This window comes from Betta splendens, chromosome 9 (genome assembly GCF_900634795.4).
Source record: "Betta splendens chromosome 9, fBetSpl5.4, whole genome shotgun sequence".
In the NCBI taxonomy this organism is placed as follows: domain Eukaryota; kingdom Metazoa; phylum Chordata; class Actinopteri; order Anabantiformes; family Osphronemidae; genus Betta; species Betta splendens.
In genome coordinates this window covers 20,137,826-20,149,935 of record NC_040889.2, presented here as the reverse complement: position 1 = coordinate 20,149,935, position 12,110 = coordinate 20,137,826, and the positions used below count along the sequence as shown (strand labels likewise).

General features: G+C 47.7%; 1 protein-coding gene across 3 annotated transcripts in view; it reads right to left on the bottom strand.

Annotated features, from left to right (window-relative positions):
- LOC114861951 (EGF-like repeat and discoidin I-like domain-containing protein 3) overlaps window positions 1-12,110 on the bottom strand; it is a 68,211-nt gene that overhangs the window by 26,184 nt on the left and 29,917 nt on the right. For all 3 annotated transcript variants that reach the window (XM_029161714.2, XM_029161715.2, XM_055511716.1), the window contains one exon: window positions 3,326-3,439. In XM_029161714.2, coding sequence (XP_029017547.1) covers window positions 3,326-3,439 — 114 coding nt within the window. The remainder of the gene's footprint in view (window positions 1-3,325; window positions 3,440-12,110) is intronic.

Genomic DNA, 12,110 nt, shown 5'->3' with positions numbered 1-12,110 from the left:
TATTTAGGACTCAGGTGCAGCACAAACAATCCGGCGGCGGCCGCGTCGCCGACAGCTGCGGCGCACGCATCGACAGCCAACCCGGTGTCATCTCAGGTCCCGTGAAGCCGTCGGCATGAATAATTCATGTTACACATCCATAACTGTAGTTAAATCACGTCTCCATTGTTTAGCATCCGAAGCCTAAGTTGCTCTGTGCAATTTATGTGTTTAGACGGAGCTTAGAAAAGCAGGAAGAGGTGGCGCGACGGCGGCGTGAACGCAGCTCATGCAGGTGGATGCGAGGAGCCCGCGTCCTTACCGTCTCCGTCTCTAATGAGAATCGCGTTTCGTGATGGCAGATGTTTAGATTTAACGAGCGCAGCACAGAGCCTGACTACCTTCGCAGAATGTACGTCAACTGTATGTCAAGCCTATGGGTGAGACGAATGCGAGGAATTACAGCGGGGCCTTTCATTGTCTTTTCATTGGGAACCGCACTCAGCAGCGACATTACACCGCCTGCTGAGCGCCAAGCGTCCAGTGAACAACAGGTGACACTGAGAGGTCTGGGGACATAATTAACACATACTAGTGTTTTGATCTGCTCTTTAACGGCAGCTCAGTGTGTGTTACTGAACCTCAAATGTTCTAGAAAAAAGAAATTCATTTCCCACTGTCTCCCGGTGTATCTCCGGTATTAATACATATTAATTCAAGTGATTAAACCAATAAACTAATAAAAGACTACACATATTAGACTTCATTCTGATAATAGCGGTGGGTTAAAATGCAATTAAACCATTTAATTCCACCTCTTAGAACATCTCTGGTCAAACGTGATTAAATGCACGGGGCTAAATCCGGCCTGGAGGTACAGCTGAGGGAACCTGGAAAATGTCCCACAAGAACGAGGACAGAGGAGCTCGTCCGAACCAGCTGACCTGTACAGTAAGTGTCTGCAAACGAGCCTTCAGGGGACGCCTGCAGCGGCGAAGCAGTCTGCACCGCTTACTGTAAGACAGTGTGTGTGTGTGTGTGTGTGTGTGTGTGTGTGTTCGCATCGCTTGTCCTCTTTAGTTTCACTTTGCGTGACTCACCTCCTCCTGACTGATCTGATGGGAGGACGGTGTAGGCGGATGCGGTCGCCTGCTGTTGAAGCTAAAATGAGAAGCTTCTGAATCTCCAATATCAGATAGACAGAATCGGCGTTCAACTAAAAGCTGGGTGCCTCGGCCCAAACTACACACGAACGAACTGGACGCCTATTGCTCAGGGACGCTGTTGCTCCGATGTTGCACTGTACCAGTCGGAGGCGGGCCCCTCGCCGTCGGGCCCTCGCCGTCGGGCCCCGGCTCTTAACGAGCTGCCTGCCACTCGTCCGTCAGCGCCGCGGGCCGTGGCCTGCTGGCCCTTGAGAATTCATCAGCCCCGCGACAGCGCGCATCACTAACACCAGCACCGCCGGGAGGTGACAGCTGAATCCATCTCCCACAAGCCGCAGCTACAGCCTAAACAAACAGACGCGGCGCTAATGCTAATAGCGTGATGTCACCGGCAGTTCTACAGGTGCCTGTAACAAGGAACTACACTCGGGTGTGCTGTGCTTCCTGCTGCTGTTCATGGGAATCAATACTTCAGTAAAGCAGGACAGTGCTTATAGACACAAGGGCCTCCGTGTAATATTTCATGCAGATTTCTGCTACAGCAGGACCTGCCCACACACACAACGTGGGCTAAAGGACTAAGTCAGAGGAGATAAGACCCCGCACGCTAGTGGATTCTCAGGCTTCTGTACTTTTCTGTGAACACAGAATTCACCGAGGACCCGACTTCACTTCTTACACCGCAGCATATTCGATAAATTAAATATATAGACTTTCTGAAAGTCCGATTTAAACACTGAGCACAGTTTACCAGACGAGTGAGTGTAATAAAAACGGTTTCAGTGCAGCAGGCTGGTGACAGTTATTTATCATGTAAACCTATTAATGTCATGCTGATTATCATTTACATCATTTGTCAACTGAAATGCGTTTGGCTCCACTCCAGCTCTCGGGATTTTTAACGAAGAAAAAATGGGCATCAGGGGCCTTGACGCCATTTTTTAATATTAGGAACTTTTACAAACAGACCAAACTAATGACTTTATAATATCCCGTTCAATTTGCGGATTTATGAAAGAAATAGAAATAAACAAATAACGAAGCATAGCATCTGATGAATCAGCAAGTCCAAATGTTTTTCCTCCCGTTTTCCACTCATTAAATAAAGCCAATCAGTCAGCCTGCGCCTCCTGCCTCCTGCCTTCTGTCCCTCCAGTAGTACAAGCTTGTAAAAACACGGGATAATCCCTAAGAACCAGTTAATAACAGGTGAAATAGACAAATATCACGTCAAAGCATCTTCGCAGCGAGGTTTAAACGCTACACGGACCTAAACGCCGTTCGACCGCCACCCCATTAATTCCCAGTGGTAAAATGGCGCGGCGTTAATTCACGAGCGGCGGTGAAGAGGTGGCTCAGGGCTGCGGCTTCGCCGATACATTAATTCTAACAGGCTCCCGAACGAGCGCACGAAATCCCCACAATAGCGTAATAAACAAACAAAGCCCCTTTTGAGAGCGCCGGCGTCTGGCAGAAAGAAAGCTACTTGTGATAAGACTGGAGCTTTCTCTCTTTCAATAAAGCCACTGGGCAAAAAAATAAATAAAAACGGAGGGAGGGCTCGGAAGAACAAAGTGCCTGTGACTCCTCAGCATTGACAGGTTATTATTATGCTTTAGGGTTTGTTGTTTTTGTCTGAACATGCACAATTCAAGCTGCTTCTCCTGTTCTTCGTGTTTCCTATTAAACCTGAATACGGGCGGGGCTGACTCATAACATTTAAATAATTGAACTGTATAATTTAAGTATAATTCCACCTCATCCGCACGTTGTCGTGTGAGTTCTCTCTGTTAAGCAAAACCTGTGTTTTTATTTAGAAGCTGTTAATTATTCGGGATGGATTTCAACATATTTATTCAGTTTAACACCATAAAAACAGTAACACTTCATAATCACAGTCTAACACCGAGTGAGGACACTTCAGGGAAACCAATCTATCCGTTCAGGACAGAATAGGTTTCACCTGCTTCGCCGCAAAATGAGAGCGACAACAGGTCCCGTGAGGAGAAAACATGGCAGCTGTCGGTCCTCCTCGTCGCCACTGGGACCACAGCGTGCTACGGCACCAGTCACACTGCACAGGAAGTCCAGTTCATCTAAGCTGCAGTACTGGAAACCAACGGGGGGCGGAAGTGGAAGATTCTGAAGACAGACATTAAAATAGCAACACGAGCACTTACTGTATTGACAGTTCCTGCCCATGTACTCCCCCGGGCATTCGCAGGAATAGTTGGCAACCAGATCTGTGCAACTGCCCCCGTTCTTGCACGGATCCCTCTCGCATTCATTAATATCTGGAAAAGCCAAGAAACAAAAATAGGTGCATTAATTTATTTGAAGCAGACATTTGGGCAATTAGAAGCATCTCATCCTCATTAGAATGCATTGGTAGGAAGCGCATATTGAATTCTCCCTCTGTTGCTGCCTGTTTGGGCTCATAGAGGATCGTACAGAGCGGCCTCCTTGGAACTAATAAATCAACTGGACGAGGCAGGCGTTTTCAAACGGGAGGAACCATTTCAGCCAGTCTGCTTCGCCGACGCGTCCTTTAAATATTAGAATGGAATGTGGTGATAGAAACCCAGAAAAGTATTTATGTGCAAGTCATAGCCAGCTACAGTAGCATCTAATATTTGTATTAATTCATTACCTCTCAGCCTCACAACTACCTACCGTACGTCAGAGAAAGAGCAGAATGAACTATCAGCGTGATGAATTGCTATGAATTATCATCCTCTGTGCAGCCATCTTTGCTCTGTAATTGCTCTGTGAAATAGCTCTTCCCTGATTGATTCATCTAACCAATTACAGAAGGTGACAGACCTCAGCCTCAGCCATCGCGCCCATTTGCACTCCGTCGCATTGTAGGGTCGGGTAACGCGCGGGTTAGAAGTGAAGGGAGGGATTTTTAACACATTTCTAATGATTCCAAAGTTGCCTGTGGCAGCTCCAAGACTTTTAATCCTGTAGAACACACCCCGAGTCGCATGTGACTCATAGGTACATTTTGGCTTCATGAATATGTAACGAGGCTGGAGATTTAGAAAGCTTTAGTGAAACGCGATTAAAGTAATTCCGTTACGGTGCTTCATCTCTCTGAGGTTTTATCTGTAAAATTTAGGAGAGTCGTTTGGGCCCATTTGTACTGTGGCAGAATAGGTCGTTCTTCGATGATCGTCTCGCGCTCTGGAGAGACACAGCCATAGATTTGGTTGCGAGGTCACTGAGGCGACGTCGCTGGACGCGTCTCTAATCGGCCGCAGATCGGAACAGGAGAGAAAGACGGAACAGGGAGTAAAGCAGAGTGAGGGAGGCATGGAGCGAATTAAGCAACGCTGCAACCAAGGAGGAAATAAATAGGATGAAAAGATGACATTTTGATACAGTTATTAAATTAGGCTTTAAAAGTTCCCCCCGAATCTAAAATGCTGCTGCACCGGTTTAACTTCTCGTATCCATGACACACCAGAAAAGTTTTTCAAGAGCCCCTGAAATACAGTAGGTGATGAGTCCAATGAAGATTTTTAAAACTGTAATATGCAAATGAGGTAGAAGTGCAGGCTCCAGCACGGTAACGTATTTACCCAGTTATACTGAGCTGCACACGAACGTAGGACGACTGTGGCCTCTTGTATTTTACCGGTGTGTGATTCCTTTTATTTCTTGATGCTCATGAGCAGTAAATGTTCATTACAAATCCATTTCATCCCAAATTTGCTCTCTGCATTTCTCCCCAAATGGCTTTAAAGTAGGATTGAAATTGTCTACAGTCCGTTCACAGTGTTTGTTTAGTTTGCATCCTAGAGCCTGCATGTATTGACTGTTAAGTTAGAGAAAAACAGACATTGATTCTAAAACCGAAGTACAGTAGTCTTACTTTTATCTATAGTGCTGTATTAGCATCTAAATCCTGCCTGACTGGTGCAGGTAAGCGGGTCAGTGTGAGTCTGAAGCCTAACAACAACAACTCGTTACATTCACCTGCTTCTGGCTGCAGAGTTGGCTGAGACCCTGATTATCTACCGCAGGACAGTACAGTGATATAATTACAAAATCCAAAAACAGGAAGCGTGACTAATGGAATAAACCGGCCTCCTACTGACAATGCATTATTAACACAGGAATGAGCAACAGGCACTTATCAGAGGAAGAAATGTGCTGATTAAGGGAGGTTACAGCAATCAAGGCGGATTATGCTTTAATTAATTCCAGTTGAGGCGGCCTCGTGATCCCTCTAAGAACCTGTTCTATAAAGAGCCACAGTCTTCAGCCCTCACTCAACAATTCATCTTTTAAAGGTATTTTAGCAGCTTAATCCTTAACTATTAATTCTTCTTGACAAAAATAATGAAATTAATAGCAAAGTTGTTCATCAAGGCTGCAGCAGGTCCACAGTATATGAAAGTGATTCGTTTGACTACAAGTAATTAGCACAAGGAATATTAATCTTGTGTTAGACTCAGAGGTTGGATGGAAATGAAAATGACATTTTATACTTCTGAACATTACAACATCAAAATTTTATTACAGTATTTCATATTATATAATAAAGTATGTCTTGCTTGTATTTAATTTAATATTCTAACTGTAGTTACAATTTGTGAACATACAGTGTTCTTACATAAATCATCCCATAGATTTGATCTGAGCCGGTTCATCCAGGTAGAATATTACTGCAGCACCTTAAAGTGTTTACTTCACATACACAAATCAATAAACGACACTAATCGGCGTCTCGCTCTCGCCGTGCTGTTTATGACAGCTGGCTCCGGCGTCCCGGCTGCTATTAACTTCCTCCAGCGCTGCTCTGTCACAGAGGTGAGCCAAATGGCCCGGCCTCTCCGACCGCCCGGAGCTGAACACGCCGAGGAGCGAGCGCAACGCGGCGATGCCCATCGCACCATTTGCTTCCCTTTTATGAGAGGCCATTGGCCCCTGGGAGACCGGCGCAGGGGAAGTGGGACTTAAAAGCGCCGTGTTGCTACTAAATCATGTGGGGGGAAAGGGGATTACTTCAGGGACCTGCGGTTAATCCACCTGGTAGAAACTAAAGAAGAGGGGAGAGGAGGACAGACGAGGCAGACGCTGAGAGGAAAGCTGTGCTAAGTCAGTGGTTTAGGTAAATACGCTGTGTTTACTCAACTTCTTTAACCCAGGGACCAGGAAGCAGCTCTGACTGATAATGGTCCAGGTCTTAAACGCGTCATGAGAGTGATAAACGTGCCAAAGCAACACTCTGACTGATGCTAATGCAGTTTAGATGTGAGACAATCAGATGTTGCTTATGACACACTTATTAATATTAAAGCTAATGAATTTAGCTTATTTCTACCAGCTAGACTTTCGCTGGTCATCTCACTCTGTGGCTCTGCTCCTTCACTCCCTCCAAATGTGTCTCGGCTGGACAGTAATGAGAGCAATGAATGGGGCTCCGTGTCAGGAACCGATGCTGACTGTGGGCGCGGTGTGTGCAGGGAGCGAGGACGAGGCCTGCCATCGCCGCTGCCCTCTCCGCCCGGGCTCCGCTGACCTCGCACAGTCCACTGAGCTGGTTCGGCAGGAAGGCCGCGTCAGACCTGGCAGCAGCAGGTCCACCGTCCAGGAAGAATGTGCAAAAAGCCAAACCCGGGTTGAACAATTATTTGTAGGATCATACTCATACTTTAACTTTGATAAAGTACTGTAATTGTGTCAGTTCAACACAAGCGCGAAATGGCCCTAAAAACCACAAATCACAGACATCATGGAAATAAATGTCCACTAATAGCTAATGTAATCCTCTGACACTTGCAAAGCCTCCAAGCTTAATTAGCAGAACACAAAGGCCAGTAAAGCACCAACGCCTCATCCACGTCCTTCATTAAAGTGGAATCTGCTGCAGCAAAACTGCCGTTAAGGCCTTTTTGTCCTCCGCGCTCACTGACCAGGCTTTCGCCGGGAAGCTGCTCATTTAAATACATCTGCGCACGTGGACGCCGTTCAGCTCGTTTTCCCCCGGGGGAGGTTTCCTCTCGTCTGTTTCATGTCACGGCGGTGGACCCGCGCATACTGTCTAATCCTCCTGACCCCGCCGCGACCTCTGCGGTCAGTGATCGACAGCAGTGAAGTAGGCATCTGGTTGTTTATGCCTGCCACATAATTAACCCCTGCCCCGCGAACACTTCTCCCAACACTTCTATTTAGCGTCGTAGCGAAGGCGGAGGAGGAGGAGGAGGGGGGTGAGGGGGGTGATCGCGTCTTGAGATTCATTTACTCAGATGCTGGATTTAATACGGAAGAACAGATTGGAAAAATTAGAAGAAGTTTTAGAAGAGATAAAGGCAGTGATTTATCACGTGGATGCTAGTCTGACTGGAGAGCACGCAGTGCATCATTAGCTCATAGGCTCCGTGACACACCACTTTATTAAGCAAGCTGCGACATAAAGAATCTCTGAGGATTTTATGCCTCGCGTGATAAACACATACGGTGACCGCCTTCAGGATATCACTCACGGCTTAATTCTACACAACCCCAACGCCGCGATGCTATCGTCCGGGGACCGCCCAGGCAGGAAGCTGTAAATTAACGCTGAGGATGAGCATAAAAACGGCAAAGCCTGGTGCTGGGGCAGTATTAAAAACGCAGCACATTAACACGTGTCCAGCCGCTGCTTTCATTACCTCTATGATTGGTGTGTTCATTTACCTGTTATTACTTTGGGGAATTCCGCTTCTCCCTCATCAGTTTGGACTCGCAGGCCGTTAAAGCGCCACCTGAGCGGGTCGCGTGTGCAGAGCAGTCGCCGTGTGTGACACGGTGTATTTACCCCCACATTAGTTGACGACAGCTTGCACAGTGCCATACCTGCACATAATGCACAGTGTCTCCCCGCTGACATGATGACTGTCGCTACAGGGTGTCAACTCCAGCGGCAGCGCTGTACTGCACCTCAAACCTGCTCGCTGCACAGGTCCGTGGAGCTACTGTGTGTCTCTGTACGCGGCCAATCAACCTTGGGTGTCGCCTGACAGGTCCTGGTGAAGTGAAATGTGTCTCATCCACGCGCTACACAAGGCCAAGACAAGCCCTGTCTCTCCGAGTGGAGTCGGGGATGGAAGAAGAAGGAAGCGCCTGTCTCCACTGTCAGTCTACCCTGTCAACCTGTCCTTGCCTTAACCAGGCCACAGAAGTGCCTATCACCACGTATGACAGGGCTCCTATGCAAGGTCTGATGAAGTCACACAGCCGCTTGAAAGGCAGATGCAGCGGCTCCCAATTTATCCTTGAAATGTGTTTTCACAGTGATACGTTTGAGCCTCGGTCGCAGGGATCTGGGCTTAGCACGAGTATTGATTCAGCTGATCTCCTTTACAGAATTCCTTCAATCTCATTTCATATGCAGGTTCGTGTGCGCAGCGGTACATGCCGCGTGTCCCAGGGAATATGATGATGCATGAAGCTGTGAATGCAGGATTAAGAACAGTGTATTCCAAGGACATGTTTTTTGAAGTGGGATTAGCCCACTAAGAAGTTATTCACAGCAGCCCTCCTGAAGCCCTTGAAGAGGTATCTTAGGATGCGCGGCGGAGAGGCCCGAGAATCTGGGAAGCAAAACACTCATCATTTCGGAGACATGCAGACTGGGGGGGCTCCGGCGGAGCCGGGATGTGCAGAATGTGAAGAGCCCTCGGCTCAGAGGCAGGATGACACTTGGAGGAAAGCCTTAAGTGTCATTTTAAGCTTACAGATGGAGCCTCCACAGCAGGTGTGTGAGGGGAATGCTAACGGGCCACGGCGGAGCGCGATCCAAAAGCTCTTTAACATCACCGAGCTACACTTACAAGACTGTTTAAATGGGATCAGATGCAGGGAGAAAGTGGAGCCAGGTTTCGATTTGTGGGAAGGCTAACGCTAGTAAGAGGCTTAGGCCCTGAATGCAACATGCAACACGACGACAGACTGTAAATACGATATGCTGGTGTTTACATTACTGACTAAAAGAAAGGGAAAATGGCCTCGGTTGAACTGAAAGGACTTCACTGAGGAAAATCAAAATGTCTCCTGTGTCCAGACCATTTGTTGTTTTATGTATGATACAGTATTCTGTTGAATCATGGATCACATCAAGAAGCAAAGACACAGCGTTTTCTAATCCTATAAATCTTCCATCTATCATCTAAATCAGAATTCTAGACTCTTTTTGTGTTAATTTAAAATGGAAGAGCTGAAGAAATGTTGTTTTTTTTACCCACCACAACATAATAGTCTTGATAAAGGTCAGATTCTTATGGGTTGTGCCAAATGAAATATTACCAGCTGCCACATTAAGATGCACCAGTGCTTTCGTTTGACCCTCTCCCTGAACCAACCTTTTCCAGGTCTAATGAACACAAGAGCACATTCAATGAGAGCATTATTAATAAAGTGCAATCGTCTCCAGAGCGGCCATTCACACGTCTATAGCACTTCATTCGCAATGGGCCATTTTTAGGACTCAGACGATGAGGCTACAGTAATACACAGTAAAACCTCCCCTCTGGTCACCAGCCAAACTCCTGCGTTACAGATAGCAAATGATCACGTATCGAATTTAATGGCTTCTTCATTCAGATCAATGGAACACCAGCGAAGCACACGCCGCTCCGGGCCGACCCGCGTGGATTACTGCAGCTCTGTGTGGTCAAACGGAGTTCTGCCTCGCCTGTTCCAGTGGCCGGCCCCGAGGACAGAGGCCAACTCTTTTCAGCCACCTGGGCTTTGGAAATGCATCTTTATTCATGTTTTGGCCATCTGCCAACAGGTCTGTCCTCACTGCGCGGGGCAGGGGGTGATAGTGGGGGGGGGTACATAATCAGGCCCTAGTAACAGCTTGTTCCCTACAGCTCCTCTGCAGGAAGGATAAGCCAGGTGAATGGGAGATCAGGTGGCAGGAGAAGTCTCTGCTCAGTGTTTCCGTGCTGTTTTAGTCCGAACATCTAAAGTGCACATTCTAGAGATCTACGCGCCTCACACAGTACCGTTCTCTGTTAATCTCAACAGTGTGTGAATTTCAGGCCCTGGTGCCGCTCTGACTACTCCCAAGTCCTTCTGCACTTCCCTTCGGAAGCGCCGGCCTTTCCCTGGAAGACTACTCTTCACTAACGACGCTGCACTTTCAGCCTCGGCTTTGACCATTTTATATAGCCCTCACCTTTCTGAAGGCAGACGGCGCCATTACACTTGGTCTGAACGACACTGCGTGGTGGGGGAGAAGAAAAAAAACTGCCTCGCCGGTAATTTTGCTTGCAAAGCACCACCTTGCCGAAGAATAAAAGGTCATCTTACTTAAAGTATGTTTTTACAGCAGTTTTTATTTGGCAGGGTTTGCAAAACCGGGTGCTCACTGAAGGCATATGGGGAAGGTGACAGATCACGTTTATATTATCAGTGATGGCTCTGAGCACTGACGGATGGGGGTATGCGGACATGCGCGAAGCTAACATCGACATTATCTGGCACGAACGCAGGCGGATTCAAACCAAGGCCGCCACCATTCTTTCTAGTCAACACTTTTGATGCAATAAAGAAAAGGTCAGCTTCCATCTACAAGGCTGGAGAAAATGCCTACACCAGAGCGGAGGAGATAATAATGTTATTATTCTTAAAGGGCCAATTTGAAAGGGAGGATTCAAATCGTTCAATCGAGCTAAAGATGAAATCAACTAAACAGGCTCACATTTAAAACTGAGGACCAACACGTGGCCCGTCCAATGGCGTGCAGCGAAATAAGGGCGTTGATCAAAAGCAAATAGGAGAAACTCTTCATTAGCTTCGCTAGCTGCAGAATAAAAACGTCTGGCGAGCGCTTCATGCGTATTCGCCAGCACAACAATGGAAATAATTACGCATCTGTCAAGCTAATGCGGGCTTCATTCAGCCAAGCCACTGCACCGCGTGCACATAGTGGAATAACCAGGGGACAATCAGCCGGCGTTAAAGCGCTCTGCAGACTTAAACACTCTCCAGTCGTTTCCTGCAGCAATGAAAGTATCACAATGAGAATGAAAGAGGAGGCTCCGCGTGCAGCCTACTTTCTCATGTACGCCGGTGTCTTCACTCATTTCCTTTCTCAAACACGCAGCTGTGATGGATGCTGTTTGAAGCAGACAGACGGTGGCTGCAGCGCGCGCTGTAAACGCGGCCGCCGAGCGTTTGGCTCTGAATAACTCAGCCCACGGAGGTGCTGGCAACGCTGTAGCGGCAGATCTCTTCTTCTGCACGCAGATAAGAGAAGTTAAAGACGCAGCAGCCGCCGCCAGGCTGGGGGGTGACCGCCTGGATTCCCGCTGAAGCCGCCACATGAAGAGGCGCACTCTGGTTTCCAGGAGCACAAATGTGTGTGGCTTTGAAGGAGGAAAGGAGCAAACGCGCATCGAGCTAAAACAACACGACCGCTGGTCCGGTTTGATCTGCAGACGCTCCTGGGAGACGCTCCACGAGTTGTTGATCATTGGCATCTGTTGGGCTTGGCCGTGCGGCTTCTCTGGATGCGTGCTGGACTACGGACTCTCCCCCCCAGGATTCTCTCACACTCATCTCCTCCTGTAAATGCATCGTTCCGGCCCCAGACAGAGATCTGTGGGTGGGCTGTGGGATTGTGACTGTGCGGTTGAGAGGATGTTTGGAAATTGCCATGTCCTCCACGAGGCTCTACATCACAGTAATGGAGCAGTGGGGAGAGCCCTCAGGCCGCGAATGCTCACAATGGTTTTGAGGCCACTTCAGGTGCTGAGACGCATTTTTAGATATGTGATACGACGATGACCTGGGGAAAGCTTGCAGGAGCGAATCTATACCGACAAGATAAACAATGTGAGGAACAGGTCTTACAAATTGTACGGCATTGTAGTAAAATAAATCAGGAGCTCGAGTCAATAACCCCCCAAAAACACTACAAAAATAACAAAGCGCTAAGTCATTTTCAGACGTGCACTGAGGCCCTGG